The sequence below is a fragment of the Montipora capricornis genome, chromosome 4 (assembly GCF_036669925.1).
Source record: "Montipora capricornis isolate CH-2021 chromosome 4, ASM3666992v2, whole genome shotgun sequence".
NCBI classification, from domain to species: domain Eukaryota; kingdom Metazoa; phylum Cnidaria; class Anthozoa; order Scleractinia; family Acroporidae; genus Montipora; species Montipora capricornis.
In genome coordinates, this window is record NC_090886.1 from 1419101 (window position 1) to 1438288 (window position 19188).

At 39.5% G+C, this 19188-nt stretch overlaps 1 protein-coding gene across 2 annotated transcripts in view; it reads left to right on the top strand.

The window, feature by feature from the left end:
* LOC138045102 (eukaryotic translation initiation factor 4E transporter-like) overlaps positions 1–16017 on the top strand; it is a 20193-nt gene extending 4176 nt beyond the window's left edge. The window contains exons 5-14 of one of the 2 annotated variants that reach the window (XM_068891491.1): positions 1474–1693; positions 3331–3493; positions 5235–5360; positions 6346–6396; positions 7739–7938; positions 8785–8866; positions 9516–9925; positions 10347–10587; positions 11289–13001; positions 14134–16017. In XM_068891491.1, coding sequence (XP_068747592.1) covers positions 1474–1693; positions 3331–3493; positions 5235–5360; positions 6346–6396; positions 7739–7938; positions 8785–8866; positions 9516–9925; positions 10347–10587; positions 11289–13001; positions 14134–14327 — 3400 coding nt within the window. In that variant the 3' untranslated portion in view covers positions 14328–16017. The remainder of the gene's footprint in view (positions 1–1473; positions 1694–3330; positions 3494–5234; positions 5361–6345; positions 6397–7738; positions 7939–8784; positions 8867–9515; positions 9926–10346; positions 10588–11288; positions 13002–14133) is intronic. The other variant, XM_068891492.1, reaches the window with a different exon arrangement.
* The last annotated feature ends 3171 nt before the right edge of the window (positions 16018–19188 follow it).

The following is a 19188-nucleotide window of genomic DNA, read 5'->3' on the forward strand; positions in this document are numbered from 1 at the left end:
AGTTTCCAGGTTAGTGAATGTTGCTGGATCAACTGGATCAACAAAGTCTGTAGAGTCTTCAGGTGTTCGCACATTCATGATAGTTTACATTAGGCTATGAAAAGGAAGTCACAAGTAAATCTGTTGATATTTTGAATTAATGTAGTGGTCAAAAGAAAAACTAGTAACTCGTGAATGAATACTTGTAAGGAAATTTGCTCCTATGTCATGCAAAATTAGCACAGAAGATCTTAAGGGCCCACAGACGGATTTTTCGCGCATTGCTAAGGAAGGAAAATGTTACTTCCAGTGTCTGACATGATCATATCATGAGCTGATGAGAAAAACCCACTCACTGACCTGGAAAATTTGATAACAATCTCCTAATTGAAGGTTTTTTCTCACCTTCCTAACACTCGTTCTCAGATCAACTGCACATGCGTAAACTGACTTCCGGTCTGTAAATTGATTTAATTTTTTTATATATGGCACGTTTCACCCCCAAATACAGAATTGACCTACCGGTAGTCATTGAATTTTTTCATTGTTTATCTCTTTAAAAAGAGAATTTTTCAAAATAAAAAGATGACCATACTTGACTGAATGCAAAAACAAATGCAAATTATCAAACCACTAATTAAATACTCAGATTGTGTAGCATGTAGACAAATTTGAGTTTTCATTTATTGGTCACATGACCGTGGACGTGGCATGATGACATTTAGGGTCAGTGTTTTACAAAAGTTGGAAACTGACCAAAATAATGCCAAATTCTCTCAAATTACTTAACCATTACATCCTTAGCAACGCACCCCAAAACCCCGTCATTAGGCCCTTAACTGGTCCCATTCACCCCTAAACCGGCCTAAACCTGCCATACTTAGTATTTTCCTCTGTCTAATGCCAGATGATTTTACTTGTCAATGGGGAACCCCAGGAGTCAATGGGGGTTAATTCAGCTAGAAAATAACGTAATTCCAGTAACTCTTTTGTCCCCAAACAGTGGACAGATTTTGTCTCAGGTGTTAAAGCAATTTCCAAAATGCATATATCCTCTTTGAAAAAGACATCTTTGCCTAGGTTGACTTTCCTTTTGTTAACAACCTCCACATCCTCTCAAAAACTGTCCCGTTTTACCCATGGACCCCTGGGAGTGAGGGGGTGATTAAGTAGTTAGTGGGTTAAAGAACCTATTGCTGTTGATGGAACATGTGTGTTATGCAAATGCAAATGCAACAGTTTTGAGTTGAAACAATGAGGTTTCACAGGGAAGTATAATGTTATTTTTACAGCGAGTTTCAATCAAGTGTTATGAAACCAAAACCAACGTAAAAGCTCGGGAAAATGTGCACACACGAGCCACAATGGTTTCACTTCACAATGGTTTCACAATGGAACTTTGAACCAATCACTGAGTGAAGTAATCATAAACCAAAGCGATTCGCTAATTACTTTCAACACTCAATTGAAAACCGCTCTATTGTTATTCTCCAGGGTTGAAGATGGTATAGTGCTTAGTCCTCAGCGACAGAGTTTTGTTCAGGGTTGTCATATTCCTCAGAGTGCACCTGAGAAGCATCTGTTACAGGAAAGAGGAAAACTCAGCAGAACAACTGACCGGGAAAAGGATGGAAGAAGCAGGCTTACTGGACGGGTTGGGAGAGGAAGAACATTGGATTATAAAGAGCGTACACCTTTGCAAGAAAAGGATAAGGTATTTTTGCCTGTGTTTTTATTTTGTCCTCATTCAAACTGATCTTGGTGATATTTCCCTCCTCCATGTTGTCATTTTCACAGCAAGGTACTCTGTGAAATGTACAAGAGGTGTCGTGAGCTTGCCTAGAATACTAGGCGAATTGTAGCATCCCAAAGGGCTAAAAACTTAAGCTACAATGGAAATACTATTGCTTATCTTCATGTAGATGAGCTCGATAGTGTAACATAATGGGTTACCATAGCAACCAGTGATTCATTGTAGAATCAGGCCCTATGATAGGGTGCGATTAAAAAACAGAAATTGTGCAAAATTTTCAGGGCAGGTTACATGTATGGAAGTACAGTTAAACTAAATACATGTGTGTACGAAAATAGCTGGTAGTCTCGTGTACAGTAAATTGCTGTTCATATCACAAATTTGGCGGAAGATGTGATTGTGTCTTCTGATTGGTAATTGTGATTAGAACGTCTCCCCTCCACCAACAGCGACACTTAGCCGACACTTGACCGAAAGGCTACAGGTTACCAAAAGGTTAGCAACAGATGGTAAAATAAGAAAAATCAAGATATGGTAAACCATTTTGTTTCTCAACAAGTGAAGCTTTCATGCATATTTGTATAAAATCTCTATGAAAAATTCACTCTGAATGCTTCAATTTCCTCAAATACACTGAAACTAAAAAGGCACAAAAACATTCGTGTGCATCAAGGAAAATGATCTTTAGAATCGCCCTATAATGCAATGCGATCCTGATTTGTCATATTGGTACGTCATTTATGTTGGCATAATATATCTTGTATTGATGTAATACAATAATTGATGATCATTTGCCTCACAATAAAGGTTTTGTGCTTTGGACTGTTTTAAATTTACCGACATACTACCGACATACTACTGACATACTACTGACAGGTTACCAACACTTTACCGTCTGTCAACCAACTGTTGGCTGAGGGCCGGGTGACTGTCGGCTGACAGATGGCCTACAAGCAGTTATCTTTTCAGCAAATAGTAATTAAAGCTGTCAGCCGACTGTTGGCTGACTGTCAGTAGAGGGGAGATGTTCTTCACTATTACCACGATATTTGAAATAAGCTTCCGATTTTCGGTCAATCATGATCATTTCGTTTTTGTTGACATATATCAGCAATTCTGGTTCTGCAACTTGAAGAGGATTTGTTTGCGCTGTGGCAATAGGCAACTCTTGTAGATTGAAAGCTAGAACCAGGCCTCATAGGTGAAGGTTTCTAGCGCCTCGAACTTAATTGTTTTCAAAAACGAAGAGTTGGCAGGTTTCCAAAGGTAATCATCTTTAAAATGATGCATAGATCAAGATTTTTTTCTTAAAATAAAGTGTATTTTGGTTTATTTCATCAAATTTGTTGGATACTTCATAAATTGTGTTATCAGATGCTTGTATCTCAAAAACAAAGGCAGTGGACCCCTTTTTTTATCACTGGAAAGTAATATAGCAGGCTAAACTGAAACTCTGGAGCAGATTTAGAGCTGCCTTTTATGAAATTAGAGTATTTAAAATTTTGAGGTGGCTCTGAAATCTGCTCAAGGGAATTTGCAAAGAGTTTCAGCTCAGCCTGCTGAATATTTTGTGTCAATAAAGGTCTTGAATCTTGTAGGACTCTGATGATCCATTGGGTAAATATTTTGGGACACGAGAAAGAGCAGAAAGGATTGACACAATAAGAGGATCTGGCAAAGACAAAGAGAAGGGAATTAAAGGAAGAGAAAAGGAACGGAGAAGAAGCAGAGAGGAACAAGCTTGTGGCAAAAATGCCCAAGGTTTGAAGGTTTTTGATCTAAGAGTTCTAAGGAAAGGATCAGCACAGATTTAAGCAAAGCAACTTAGGCGTGTACAGCTTTCACGTCATGTTCCGAAGACTCTGGTTTAAATCCTGTTCCTAAAAGTACAACACAAAAGTTGATAAATAGTAAGGATTAAGGGTGCATCGGTGCAGAGTCTTACAGTTTGGTATGGAATATTTTCATAGTTCTAAGAACATCATGAAACACTGAAAGAAATAGTTGTAAAATTAATGTATGTTTTTACTGTTAATTACCATGATTTCTAATTTACTCCCTAAACACACTTGATTACTTTTTATAGTCAGCATAGCTTACATCACACATCTAATTTGTGATGTAAAACCACGGTTCTTTTCCAAGTCAACAAGATCAGGAAGGTATCGTTTTAATCCTTTTATTGTAAAAGTCCATGTATAAGCTCCACCCGTATGTATGCTGCACCCCCATAGGCCTTTCTATTCTTTTTTAGGGTATGTGTTATAACAGTGAAGTAGCGGTCTGTGAAATAGCATGGAAGTAACCAAAGGCACTTTCCTGGAAAGGCTCCTAGACCACTCGTGAAAAAGGAAAAAACAACAAAGTGATTTCAGTTTATATGTTTATTCAGTGACATCTTAAGAAGTTTTTTTGAATATTAATTAGGCCTTGGAAAACTCCAACCTCAGATGTTTCTGTACAATAAGCTGTATCCCCTACTTTTGATTTGGATTTTGATTAAAAAAAAAGGTGCAGCTCATAAGGACTTTCACAGTAGTAGTTCTTCGCTCAAAGTGTTGTAGTATTAATTTTACAAGCACGTCCACTCCCTAGGAATCAGAATTAAAATGCCTTATTATATGGTTACAATAGTACGCACACTCTGATTGGCTGCTGAGTGGGCAAGATTTTCTTGTAATGGCCGGGCATTATGAAAACTTTTCTCAGCTCGGCGGCTCTTTTGAGTTGAGAGTAAAAGCTACGAGCGTGTGGACGAAAACAACAAAGGCCTCGGCCTGAAATTTCCCTGTAATGACCTCACTCTCGGTTAATAAGTGGTATGTAAGCACCCACAGATAAGCTGCACCCTGAATTTAGCAGCTCAAATTTTGGAAGAAACGTTTTTTTTAAAGAAATCCAAAGTAGAGTCTGTAGAAGTCTTCTTCATCCACTGTTCATTGAACAACATTGAACATCATCAACATTGAAACGGAAAGTACTTCAAAGTCTTACCCACAATTTTAGCACTTTAATATAATAAGCATCATTTCTACCAGCCTTTTCCGCATGTCCCCGCAGATAAGCCACACCCCTGTTTTTGGGGAAAAGGTGTGGCTTATCTGCGGGTGTTTAATGTAAATAAAAACAATCATTGCTCAGTGCAATCTCCTATCAATGCAAAGTTGATTTTTTTTTAGAAATTTGAGCATGAAACACAGGTGTACGATTACTTCATGTTAACAAAATACATTATTTTTGAAATAAAATTATTATCATCTGAAGTGTGGGTTATAGACGGTAGGAAGAAGTGATCCTGGCACTTATCTGGAAAATTTAAGGATTTTTTTTTATAGAAAATTCAGGTGTCTTCAATGGGATTTGAACCTATGACCTGCACTGCTCAAACAACTGAGCTGTGAAGCCACTTAGTTGGGTGCAGGTCAATTTGTTGGGCTCAATGGTTCCTGTGAAAGGATAAAATGTATCTGTATTTGAAGTGCAGTTTATTTTTGTTTACAAGTAGTTAAAAAGAAACAAGGTAAAGACGAGAGGAAGGACGAACCTGAGTGGTTCACATTTGGCCCATCAAGTCAGTTTGAAACTATGGAACTTAAAGGGTTTGATGACTCCCAAGATTTTAAGAAAGGTACCTCCAAGTGCTATTTCAATGATGTGCCTATGACTGTTAGTTGGCTGCCTACTTAATTTACATTTCAAACTTAATTTAATTTTTAGTTTTGTCAGTTTCACAGAGAAATCATACTGAAACACTTAAGAATAATACATGATGTACAGCTGTAAACTAATTTTTTAGCATATTTAGTTAGGTTTCATTTGAACAAATAGTAAACAATTCAGCATGTACCAGTGAGTTACAGTTGCATGTGAGAGGTTGCTTAGCAGGTAAGAAGGGTAAAAGTCGCACAAGGTGATAGCTGAGTGGACCCTAGCTTCTTGAGTGCATGCTTAGCAAACCTCCCAAGTGCACCTATAACTCAATATTACATGCTGAACCATTTACTATTTGTTTAATAACATAACCTAGACTTCTTGTGACAGTTTGTGACCCCTTTGCCTCCTTTGAATGCCTTTGGCTCATTAACACAACCAGATGACGTTCACTTAATAGGCTTGCAAATCACTTTGTTGGTGGTTCGGGTAAAATACCGGTCACTGCATTAAAAGTCTTTTGTCATAAAGCTCTGAAGAAATTTCAGTATTATCACTGGTAGACTGGTCAGACATTATTGTAGTTCGAGGAAAAAAGCAATTTTTTCCAGTGCATGCATCAGTGTCTTCATCATAATCTTTCACCTATAGGCAAATGGTAAATGGGTAATTGACCAATCTCAGAGCACTTTTTATTTTTGTTATGTTCTAAAATCATGCGAGTCATTCAAACATTGAAGTCCCTTGTAGATTTGATCCCAGCCTTGCCAACTGGGGAAAGGGGGGGGGGGGGGAATGAAAGTGCTCACAATGCCATACACTTTCATAACCAACAGGAATCAAGCCTGCTGATGGAATAATGAGGTTGCTGTTAGAATGCAGTAACATTGTATCCCCTCAATTTATATTTATTTATTCCATCATGAGAAACATTCACTGATCCGTAATGTCCACTCTTCCAGATCAGGAAAGACGTAAATCTGTGTCTGATGAGATTAAAGCAATTTTGTCAGGTACATATACGATATGTTTTGGGCCGATTTACACAGTACGATTTTTGTCGCATGCGACAACGGCTTACGACAGGCCCACGACATGATTTACGATTGTTGTGTACATCAGAAAAATGTCGTAGCATTTTAAAACATTTTTTTAAACGTTGCGACAATTGACTAAGTCATGTTGTAGGCCTGTCGTGAGCTTGTCGCATGTGACAAAAATCATACCGTGTAAATCGACCCTTATCATTACTTAAATCAGAAATAGGCAAGGCAGTGACACCTGAAGATCAGTTTTTCTTTTGAAATTGTTGTTTATCTGACATTTTCATTTTTAAATAGCCAGTGTTAATTTTGGCCAGCTCTTTGGTATCACTAAAATGACAAAATTAATGATAGGAGTGGATCAAACAGTGATGTCGTCTTTACAAGCAAAATTATTTTCTATTTCCAGGCTATTGCCAGCCTTCTCAAAACCGGCCGGTCGACGGCTCAATGAGGCGCCTCCTCAGAAAGCTTGACCGTCTCATTCCAGTCAGAAAATGTCAGAGACAACACTTTTTTAATAACTCAAACGTGAAATCACTGGAGATATTATAAAAGCTTGAAAAAAGTTTGTTTGACGTACAAATTTGCATCCGCAATATTTTTTGGCGTTACGCCCATGAAATGTTTATTTAACTAACATTCCAGTATTTCTTATCAGCCTCCAAGCAAGACAAAAATAGTGTCAATTCCATATGTGAAATTTTGTCACTTTAAATCCCCCAGATTGCCCAGATTGCACTAAATTGCATCTGTGAATGTCAAAATTAAAAAAATTCCCCAGGGGAGTATGCCTCCAGACCCCCCTGTCCTTTGGGCACTCTCTAGGGTGCCTTTAGCACCAAACTGTCTCCACTTTCCTTATGACCTGCTCCCCAAAAATATTTTGGGAAGGCTGATTGCTGGTTAACCCTTTCACTCCCGTGGGGTTCCCCATTGACAAGTAAAATCGTCTGGCGTTAGACAGAGTAAAATCTATAAGTGGCACTCTTGGGAGTGAAAGGGTTAAAACATTATTCTCTCTTCTAGCAACACAGTGTTTTCAAGTTCTCTCATTTTATCCTCTCCATGTTTTACTCAGGAAATATAAAATTAGATGAAGGTTACTTTCCTACATGATAATTGCCATAAATATTTCAAGTTAAATTAGCAGCACCTGGGGTTTGGTTTGCTTTCCTTGACTGCCAGTCGCCAAAAGGTCTCAGTAGTTCTAGCTATATAATGTGACAGCATGGAATGAATGCAAAGCTTGTCATTCACAGGAAAGGCTGTTAATGAAACTAGTTTTGTTTTTTAATGCTTTTGACTTCAGTTGGGAAGAAAGGACTGTTAAATGGTGAAGTGAAGACTTCATCCCCTGAAACAAGTCGAAGTGCATCTCAAAACAGTGATTCAGAAAAGAAAATACCAGATGCTGAGGGCACAGCTCCAGATCACAATAACCTCAAAGCCAAGCCCTTTGACATTAATGACTTCTTTCTTAGTGACACCTTGCTACCTTTGACTGGAGGGGTAAGTTTTTAATCCAACTGGCTAGAAAAGCTTGAACTTGAGCATCTTCAGATATGTAGAACTATATCCCATTTTTTAACGACAATTAGCCAGTGTCCAGTTTCTCTTGGGACCATTGTAAGTCCCAAGAGAAAATAAAAACAATGCTTATGCAACATTTTGGAGGGACAGCAAAGAATATTAAAAGGCAAATGGGAAGAAGAGCTTTTCAGACAAGAGGACAAAAAGCATATCTTGTAACTGTTGTTTCTGGGTTTGGGCCAACTTAAATAGTTATTGTCTGGCCCCAGTTGTTCAAAAGCTGTATAACATTTTTCAGTGGATAAGTCTCTACCCAGCGGTGTCAATCTGTGCAAAGATTTCAATTCATGGGTTCAGTCCCACTCTGGTGACATTTCTCTCTTTCCTTGTGTGAGGTCTAATTTAATCCATGAATTCTTATGCTGTGGATTGGCAAAGGGAATTCTATATCATGATGTATATACAGTAGTGTTAGGCATTGTTCTTCTTCAAGCCTGAATACTACCTTTGGCTCAAAGAATCACAAAAGCAAGGATTTTAAAGTATTGGATTTTCCCTATTTCAAAGTATATTAACCCATTGACTCCTGGGAGTGAGACGAGTGAGCCAGGCGATTTTTACTCTTCAACTGGGAGCACTGTAGGTCGTTTGAGATGTCCATGGTTTGAGCAGTCAAAAACGATGTTCCCTCCATTTATATTTTCGTTTAAATAATAAAAGCAATGGTATGATGATGAGGTAATTTTTCATTAATTGAAGATGATTGACTATAAAGGATGTTTTAAAATGGATATCTGTATCTACTGACATTAATAATGGTTGCAGGTGGACCAGACAAGTAGCAGATTTTGTCAGTTTTTTGGTCAACCAGGAAGCAACTACAGCAGCAGCCGAAGTGGAAGTGCAGGTTTGTAGACAGGAGAGGAGAAGTTTTAAAGCAATGGCTTTGCCAACAGGCCTTGAAGGAAGGGGAGCTCCCTGAAAAAGCGTTGGGGTCACGTGAAAGCCACTCTGAGGAAACTGGTTACCAGCGTGTTCTGGATTTTAATTTTGCTTGTATTTTGACATAGAAGTTTTTTAATGACCATGTTAAATGTCCAAAGAATCCTTGTCTGGATAATGGGATGTCATGGTGGATGATCAATAATCATTGTAGTGTTAGGGTTAGGGATTAGCGTTTAGCGAAGTCCCTGGTGTTAATGAAAGAATCTTTACAATGAATGAATGCACACTGAGAAGGCATGCATACTGAAAGTAATGTCCACTTTGAGACCTTGAATAAGCGTTGCTTTCTGTGTCTCCATTTACAATATTGAATGTAAACAGAAGAGAAAACAAATCTAAGAAAACAACGACTTTCTCTGCACATACATTCGTAAATTCATACAGTACGGATTTTAAAGAATTTAGAAGTAAAATCGTTTTCAATGAGAGTGTTACTAGCCTTGTCAGGCAGTGAGCCCCATTCCCGGTTTGAGTAAATCCATCTTCATCTTTGTCTTCAATTTCTAGACAGTTATTTGGCAATCCTTTTTTCCTTTATGCTTTTTCAATAGGGTTTTCCAGTGGTGGTGCAGATACTCCAGGTACACCTTCGCCTGGACCGAACTATTTCTTTACTCCTATAACACCTCCAATGGATGATGGCACTGAATCCGAAAGCTTGTCGAACATGCTCCAAAAGACCCAGGTCAGTGTTCAGCCACTTTTAGATGAGGTTATGTCGTCAGGAAAGGAGAAAGGCAAAGTCATGGGTTCTGTGCGTTTAGAGGATATTGAAGCAGATGTGAAAACAGACAGCAAAGTTCCGACCAAGAAAGAGTTGATCGACCAGGAGGAGGAAAACAAAGAAAACATCGGTAATGGTGTTGAAATAACAGATACTCCTGAGCAGATGGATGCATTTAACAAGCTTGTCCAGAAGATGAAGTCATCAGGCACCCTACCCGAGAAACCGCAACCGGCAGTAAGTTTCTCTTATTGAACGTAACGTTGCAACGTTAACAGCCTTGATGAGTGTAATTGATAGAAGCTGCGTCACTTAGGTGCTTAAAAAGTACTCATTAGGGTATAGTGAATTAAATAGCAAACACTTCAAGCACTTTCACTAATCAATAGACCATATTCGTATTCTCAGTATTGGACTGGAACTAGCTTGCAATGGAGGCTAATGCGGGGGAATATATTAAAAGGTATTTGCATTTGAAAAGATTCCCCCGCATTAGCCTCCATTGCAAGCTAGTTCCAGTCCAATACCGAGAATACAAATATGGTCTATCGTCAAATGTTTCCTGTGAAGGTATTAATATATTTTAATTATTTATTAAAATAAATCCCATTTAGTGATCACGTACCGTATCTAATCCTTCCTTATCCTTCTTGTAAAGATCTCTGGTCTGCCGACTCATTTACTGCCAAGACCCCCATCTCCCAAAAGGAAAACTCCAAGGAATTCTCCATCACCAGTCCTGGATTTAAGGAGATCCCCATCACCGGCTGATCTACTAAAACTAATGACCATGCAGGCACCATTTTCTGACCACCGACCGCCATCACCAGCCCAAGTGGTGCCACAGATGAACAGAGCTTCATCTCCTTTGGAAATGTTCCAGAAATTCAATTCTATAGGTGAGAAACAAAGATTAATGTAAACGGAAAGCTAGGTTATTTGTGATTATGCTGCACCATTTATTTGGTGTTTCCCTTTTGAGTTTTAATAAAAGACTCGCGACACTTTGCTAGAGGCTTGGAGCTGTTGACCCTACTCTCCAAACACTTTGAGCATTCTTTGGCAGTCTAAAAATGGCTTTCATGTGTATTTTCGACCATACTTTCACCTCCCATGGGATATAATACGAACCCTGACCGGATCAACACTCAGGATCTTAGAAGATCTTAGGATCAGGTTCGTAACTGAGGAGAAAGTGCTGCCTTTGTAATCCATCTGCAAATGGTTAGACTTTTAAGTCTTCTCGGATAAGGACTATAAACTGTAGGTCCCGTCTCACAATTATCTTCTATGTTTATAAGTTCCCCGTGGGACGTTAAAGAACCCACTTTCTCTAAAAAGGCTTGTGGTGTATGAGGCAACCCAAGAAGAAACAGCCGTAAGTCAAAAAGGGACTTTGCCTTGTGCTGAAATATGTGGATGTAGATGTAGATGAGCGGCGCAATCGCACGTTCCTAGTTCAGGCCCCATTCAAGCGTAGACTTTCTTTGAAACTTAAGTGCAACAGCTTCAGTTAATTAAGGGCGACTATCTTTTTCGCTGAATGCTCTGTGTGCTGGAGATACCAAGTCCAAATAATAGTTTATCATTGTTGTTTTAGTTACCTCCCCACAAGATTTGTTTGCGTCCCCATTGCTGGGGAGGTCATCCTCTCTCCATGCCGCACAAGCACAACACAGACGTAGCCCTCCTCTTGGATTTCGTGGCGTTAACTTGCAGCTGGTTCCACACCAAGGTACACCTTCCTTCAAAACACGACCCCTACCTGATGGTGTACCACACCGGGCAAATCAACTTTCTACAAGGAACCCACTTGAGAGGCAAGCTTCTGAAAGAAATACTTCTGAAAAGCGCAGCTCAGTACCTGTGTGTTCAAAAGCGGCATCCTCTCAGTCCAGTAGTCCATACATACCGGACAGATCTTTTATGCCAACATCTGTTATGAGAAAGATCCAGCAGGATCGCATGGATCAAAAACCCCACAAGACTGAGGAGAAAACACGGGCCTTGGATTCTTCGAAAGAAATTAGCGTTGTTGACAAAACTGACACTGCTTCTTCAGGGACTGTAACCAAGAGGTTATTCACTGAACAAGAGTCGTCTCAACTGAGAGCCCAGTCACAATCTGAAGGTGATTTGATAAGAGGCGCACTGTTTTCACAGTACACCATGACAGATGAAAAACTGACTCCATCTCAAATGAATGACTTAAAACAAGGCATTTTACTTTCTTCAACATCGGCTCCTGCTTCACCACCGTTGCAGAAGCCTACTGCCTTCAAACCCTTGCCAGGATCTCCACAGGTTCCGTTCTCCAATCTTAACATTGGCATTCACTCTGAACCTGCATCCCCTATGCGTGCATTTACACAAAGGGCTTCCTCGACGCTACCTAATTCAGCCCCTTGCACTCCACAGCGACATCCTTTAGTTGACAAAGCTGCTTTGCTTTCGCCGCATCAGTTGTTTGCACGGAAAGACTGTAACAAGCCTTCCGTTGGACTGTTCGGGCCCAGTATTTCGCTCGAAAGCCATGTTAAAAATGTTCGTGGTGGCATAACCAAAGTTGTCGCAGCCAATGAAGGTAGACCTCTAACTCATTCTTATGAGCAGCAGGCTCAAATACCACCAGACAAGATGCCTTCATACGAAGACGCATTCCCAGGGAAAAGAAGTGAAATTTTGTTGGGAAATCATTCAGTTTTTAAAGGTGGCTCAACTACCACTGGTGAACAAAAGAAGGCCGGCAGCAACGAAATGACAGCGCAGCATGAGGGTTTGGCTCCGAATCATCCAAGAAAAAGAATTCTTGGAGATGCAAGGCCCACACCGGTTCACCATGTCCCGCGACCATCTCATGGGCCCCATGGATTGTGGCCAGGTTCACACTTACCAAATGGACAATTATTCTCACCGTCAATAATATCAACAATGCAGGGGCATCCGGGGCGCACGCCTTTTAATTCTCCTATGCAAAATATGGGGATGTCACCTCGGCCTGGTTTGCATCCAGGGATGATGCCCCCTCATGTCCATCCAGGGTACTTGAGGATGATGTCGTCAGCCTCCACTCCCATGGGAATACCTTCTCCTGGAATGGCTCCTGCATCCTCGAGAATGCAGATGCTCCACTCAACTGGCAGGATCCCTGCTGTGCCAGGGCACTATCCAGCCATGATGTTTTCCGGGCGTCCCATACCTGGTTACCCACCTGGTAACCCCGCTGCTGCAGTGGCAGCAGGATCAATGACGGGAACTCGTTCCCCTCACATTCCCTTGCATTCCGGTGGACAACAAATCCATGGAAGACGAGGTAAGCTTTTATCTAAGTCTTTATTGGAGGTGAAATGTAGTTCAGCAAATATTGTTTTCATTCAACTTCAAGATGTATGTTATTTGCCAGCTGGGAGGTACGTGTTGCGAAAAACGGTGACCGAGGTCTTGAAAATGCTGTCCGAGGCCGTAGGCCCAGGGTACCTTTTTCAAGACCGAGGATACAGTTTTTCGCTACACGGACCGACCCTTAGCTGGTAAATAACTTTTTTTTTTCCTCTCGCTCTTTCTTTCTCGCTCAAAAATCGCTTTTTAAATTGTTGAATCGCACCGCGCTTGATAGCAATTGCAGTAAGCGACTTACAAACTGAACGCTTTAAAGAGAAACTGAATATTTTTATTGAATTCTATTTCCAAACCTCCTGTCTAATAAAAATATGTTTTTAAACACTAACGTCTGTATGTAAACGGATTCGGTTAAAAAAAAAAATGAAAATTTAAGGTCGTCACACAAGCTCACGCAACCAGGGCTAGGACTCTGCCCGAGTCGGCGGGCAAGATAGACAAATTCGGCCCTCTCCCAGAGCCAATCAGACTGCAGGATTCGTAGAATTCCGCCCGCTTGCGCCTTGAAAAAAAAATTAAAACTCTTTAGTGGAAGGAAAGAGAAAAGGTTGCTTTAAAGTTCTCTTCTGTACTTTTAATAACTATGTGGACGCCTTTGTTCAAATTTCAATCAACGGTTTCGTTTTTTCGCTATTGTCAGTCACTGAAACGGCACTTGTCAAACGTTTACACCCGGCTTTATGATTCGCAGATTATGTTCCACTTTCTTAGTTGCTGTTTTGAACAGTCCGCCAATTGCCACAGCAAATATGATTGACGCAAGTAAACGAAAACAGTTTTTCGAAAGGTGAACTTCTTCAGAGTTAGAATTTTTTTGAAGGCGCAATAAGTATTGGCTCTGAATCTGCTGCAGATAATTTGTTTTAAATCTTTGCAGAGAGTTTTATCTTAGGTGGCAGATCACTTTCCAGCAATAAAAAATAGGGGTCACCGAGTTCGCTTGTGAGATATGAGCGATTAAAGCCAAAATAAAGGGCGTTTTTGCATTGCTCTTTTATTGCCATGGTAACCTATTTCGTCTGTCTTTTTTTTTTTTTTTTTTACAGTGGCCAGCCCAGTCGTGAATCACCCACCACAAAGTCGATCCCCTGTTGGAGGGGGAAACATCTTGTCCAAATGGTTCAGCGATGACTTTTTGCAGCAGGCAAACCCTGGACAGCGATCAACCACGCCTGACTTTGCCAAAAAGGTGGTGTCGGTTGAAGAACTCGAGCGCTTACAGGCCGCGGCTATGAATTGATTCTGTAGGCTTCCAGTGACAGTGCAATAATTTGGTTCCACAGACCGTTTAATAGCAGATTTTTTTTACTTTTCGGAGGGCAGCAATGCCAATGATCTCTTCGTGGGCTTTTTTTACAGGTTGAGAATTAGCGAATGAGGACGTACAGCATAAGAAAACAATTCTGATAGAAACTTCAATTTGGATCGATATGTGTATAACCGAAACAATTTGCGTTAAATCTTTATTTATCAAATACCATGTTTACTGAGGCAAGCAACATCAAGGTTGATGGGGCTAGTCCTAATTAAAGACTATGAAATCCCGTTAACTTTTGGTCACGTTCAAAACCCTAACAATACTTCTAAATGGTCTTAAAAGATATCATCCGTTTGCACTAAAAGAGTATGATGCAATGATGACACCAAGAACTCAAGGGCAAACGAAGGGGAGTGTAATCAAGAAGGCAAATTTTAAAACTAAAATTAGGCGAAACAGATAGTACACTGAAGCATATCATTCGCGAATTCGAACGTGTAAATCACTGGCGTCAAGCTAGCTTTATTCTTGGATTGAACCTTTTCTTTTTGCAACGGTCTGTGGAGTGAAATTCGCTGCCGTGAGAGATCTTTTGCCACTTCCTATAATTGTTGCATATAATTTTCTTATGGACGGTCTTGTGTAATGGACAGCTCCGTTTCCGTTACTTTCGCATGGTCGGATGAATGGTTCATCGATTATTTATTGTCGACTTTTTTGTTTTTTGTTTAGTTGTTTTTGTTTGTTTAGTCCTATATTGTTTATTGTACATAAAGTCAATGGCTACGTTATTCGCAAACAAACTTTATCCACAGGTTTCCAATGGGACCTTTCCGAAAACAACGAAATGCTAATTGTTGGGAATAATGGCTTTGGGAAAGTAGTCGATTTTCTCGTAATCAAGTTTTAAAATTTTCTGAAAGCCGCCATTTTGAATTTTACGAAGGCGTTACGGTTGCCTCTAACAGGTCATCAATACAAACCACGCCCTTGTAATTTAAAGAAGGAGATAAGGATGTAAAGAGGTTTGTTTAACACTGAAATAAGGTTTCGCTTTTTCTTAAAAAAAGTTAACGTCATTTCCAACAACTTAACTTTGATTGGTTTCAACTGCGAAGGTTCTCTTTAAGGTGTAATCCCAGAATTTAAAGCTTCAGTTGAAACGAAGAGCATTTCTGTCCCCCTCTAGTTTATCGTCCAGTCTCCACAATGATAGGTAAGATTACCTTGTACGGGATTGTTAGCGCACAATAACTTGTATATTGTCCAATGTAAGGAAATCGTAATAGTTTTAGTATCATCTCCAAAACATGCCTGAAGAATTGTGTGTACTAACGTATGCTGGGTGCAACTGAATGGGTGATTAACTGTTTGTTGTGTGTATTTAAAATCGTTGTAACAATTAGTCACGTCAAATCGCGCTGTTTATGCTTTATATTCAACCGTTTTCTGTTATTCATCAGTTCTGTTTTTGTAAAAAAATTAAGTTGTAAGGTTGAAAAGCGAGCACATTTTCATTATTAAAGCTCTTGTCACATTGTAAGGCCGGCAAACTGTAGTGAAGTGTAGGGCTCTTTTGGTCACATGAAATCATTTCAACTGATGCCTGGATGGTGGTGTTTAAATTGTGACAAAACAACACGTTGTTAAATAAAGGAGGCAGAACATCTTATGGTAGAATTTTGTGGTAAGCACTGTTCTTTTAGTTGTTCGTTATTCGAAATCGTAAATCTTTTGTATCGGAAATAAATGGATGTTGAGGCACGACGGCCACGGCGATGAAAACTTTACTTCAAAATACAAGTGATTCATGATTAGAGCGGTTTTCAAATGATGTCGTAAAGCCAAAACCAAAGTAATTACTTTGGCCAATCAAGAAGGACGGAGACAATCCAGTAAACCAATCAAAACTCAAAGTAATTACACGTAGCCGACACAAAAGGCAGGAAAATGTGCACGCGCGAGCCACGATTGGTTTTGGTTTCACTTCTGATTGGTTGAAGAAGTGGCGCGAGAACTTTGAACCAATCACAGTGAAGTAGATGCAAAACCAAAGTAATTCGCTAATGACTTTCGATACTCATTACTCAGTTGAAAACCGCTCTATTCCATCTTGTTATATGATTTAATATGGGCGAAGTGACCTAAAACTGGATTGGTACGGACGGATTTGAAGTAAAGAATGAGACTGAAAGATTCACTGCAGTTTGTCCACGTTGTCGTCAAAACCTTAAATTTGGTCATTTCACGTTAGTAGTTTTGACGGGTACGGAAGAGAAATGATCAAAAATGCGTACCGCATGTGCAGCACTATGGAACGTCAAAAGAAGACCTCAATACATCATGATGGAAACACAACATGTAACCAGCAAACCTCGTCACATAATGACAAAACCTCACCACAAAATGACAAAACCACAACACAATGAAAACCACACCACATAATAATGTTGCCCCAGATGCCCCAGTAAATTATGACAAAACTCCAAAACGTCCAGATAAAACTTCAAGACCAAAAAAAAATAGGATGAAGGGGGTAGTTTCTAAAGAAACTGTGGTGCTGCGTCGTTGGGGAAGTAGTGTACAAAGATTTGGTTTTATCAATGGAGTTGATGTAAATTGGCCACCGTACAGAGACTCTAAAAGCTGACGTTTCGAGCGTTAGCCCTTCGTCAGAGCGAATCGCTCTGACGAAGGGCTAACGCTCGAAACGTCAGCCTTTAGAATCTCTGTACGGTGGCCAATTTACATCAAGTCCGTTGATAAAACCAAATCTTCAAAAAAAAATAGGGTTACATATGAAAGTTGTGGCTTTCCATACAGCCCTTGCGGGCTACGGGTCTATATTGTTGATTATCATTTGTAAATTGATCCCTCGCGAAGCCTTAAAAAGCAGCTGACGTTCCGACTTTCTTTTTTATTAGTTATAACGTATCACAGTGGTGCAACGACAAGAACAGATTTTTATCCAAATATACTTTTTAGTCAAGGTTTGTCATCAGGATAAATGGTCATAAATGTGTAGCACATTCATTTTGCCCGTAATTATATTTTCTGTCTTAGTCCGCGGTCTAGCAAAAAAAAAATCACCAGGTTTCACATGAAAGAAGAGTTGTGGAACAACAGCCGCGTACGTCCGCTTGCTCCAAAGAAGGAAACCCTAGCTGGGCTTGTTAAACCGCTCCTCCGATCTCCCGGCCTGGGCCAAGGCAAAGTTGACAAACATGTGAAATTTTCAGTACCGGGTATTAACATGGAAAATAGCTTAGAGATCCGGTGAGAAAGAAGATATTTTTAAAAAAGACACCTTCTACATAGAAACAAAGATACCTTCTTCCTGGAATTGAAAACTGTCCAATTTCACTTTTAGACCCTTATTAAACTTCCGAAGATTAAATAGAGTTCTGTATGTTTTTTTGCTCAGATGAGCATGCACTAAACATCGACCTTGAAAAAATTAATCGATCTTTTTACTATACTTTACAATGAGGGTTAATTTTGACTCTGATCTTGATGAGAAATAATAATTAACTGATTGTTTTTATAGTTTTAAAGCTCTGATATCCGACTTTTCTTGTTTCATTCAGTTCCCTATTTCCCTCCTTCGTATAACATTTTTGACAAGAGGTTCCTTAACCTACGCACTCATTCAGACTAATAAATGGTTTACCTAAATTTGCAAATTTTTAGTGGCACTTGCTACATTTCAGTATTTTCTTAACTTACCCAGTGGCCCGAGAAAACAAGATTAGTCAGACACTTATTACATCTCTAGATCTTTTAACCAAGAAGTAGACTTTTAAATTTATCAGGTTGTGCCGGTTCTCTAAAATGATCAGGCATAGCTCACTCATGGTCTATTTTCGAAGTGTCAGTACTAATCAACGAAAGATAAAGTCTGTGAATCGTAAAAAGGAAAAAACATGGCTAGAGAGAAGATTCCCGTGTTGCCTCGACACTGATTCTCTCTGTTGCAAAATCAAATCGAATTGTAGCCGCATCTTAATTTTTGACCTTCCCCTTGAGGGATTCTTATCAGTCTGTCACCGAATGACTTATCTTGCGCCATCCGCCCAGTTCTCTTTCCTGAATTAATTAAAATATGATTCTCTGATCTTAAAGATAACTCAGTACTTCTTTCGAAAAACCGGGAAAATGATTATAGGTTAAGAACAGTTTTTATGTGAATTATCATGTAATTAAATATTGTACCTTAATCATAAATAGCTAAGCCAGGGGCCACTTGTTGAATATCTCCTAGAAAAGCGAAGGTGACCATTCACTGCCTAGGAACTTAAAACGAATCTATCCCACATCAACAACTTATAATTGATTTGACTTCACAGTTCAGTCACTGAATAGAATTTAGTTTGAACGTATTTTCTGTGATATTGATAGTTGACTGTTGAGTGGCAATTTTCATAAGATATCACGAAAACAAATCCGCCCACGTGTTGAATGCCGGAACACGAACAAATCATTTCTATAGAGTATCACAAAATCTTACAAAGGGCAAATTCAACAAAATTAACGCTTGCCAGAACACGATTTTTATGAGAGCTGTAGACGTTACAGCTTCTGTTCAGAGTGGTTAAATTCCTTTGAAGTTAATTATGTTGAATTTTGCTCATTTTTCCTTGTTAACGAAATGCCGGAACATTCCGTGAAGCGGTTTGGGGGCCATCCACGGAATGCACGAATGCTTTCGTGTTTCGGAAGCGGGAAACGTCGAAAGGAGCTATTTTGAAAATCATGACATGGGAAAGGTGAATGAAAGACAACTTCCATTGCCTTTGCAAGTCATTACAAGTGGTTGACCGACACACATTGAACTACTTCAAAT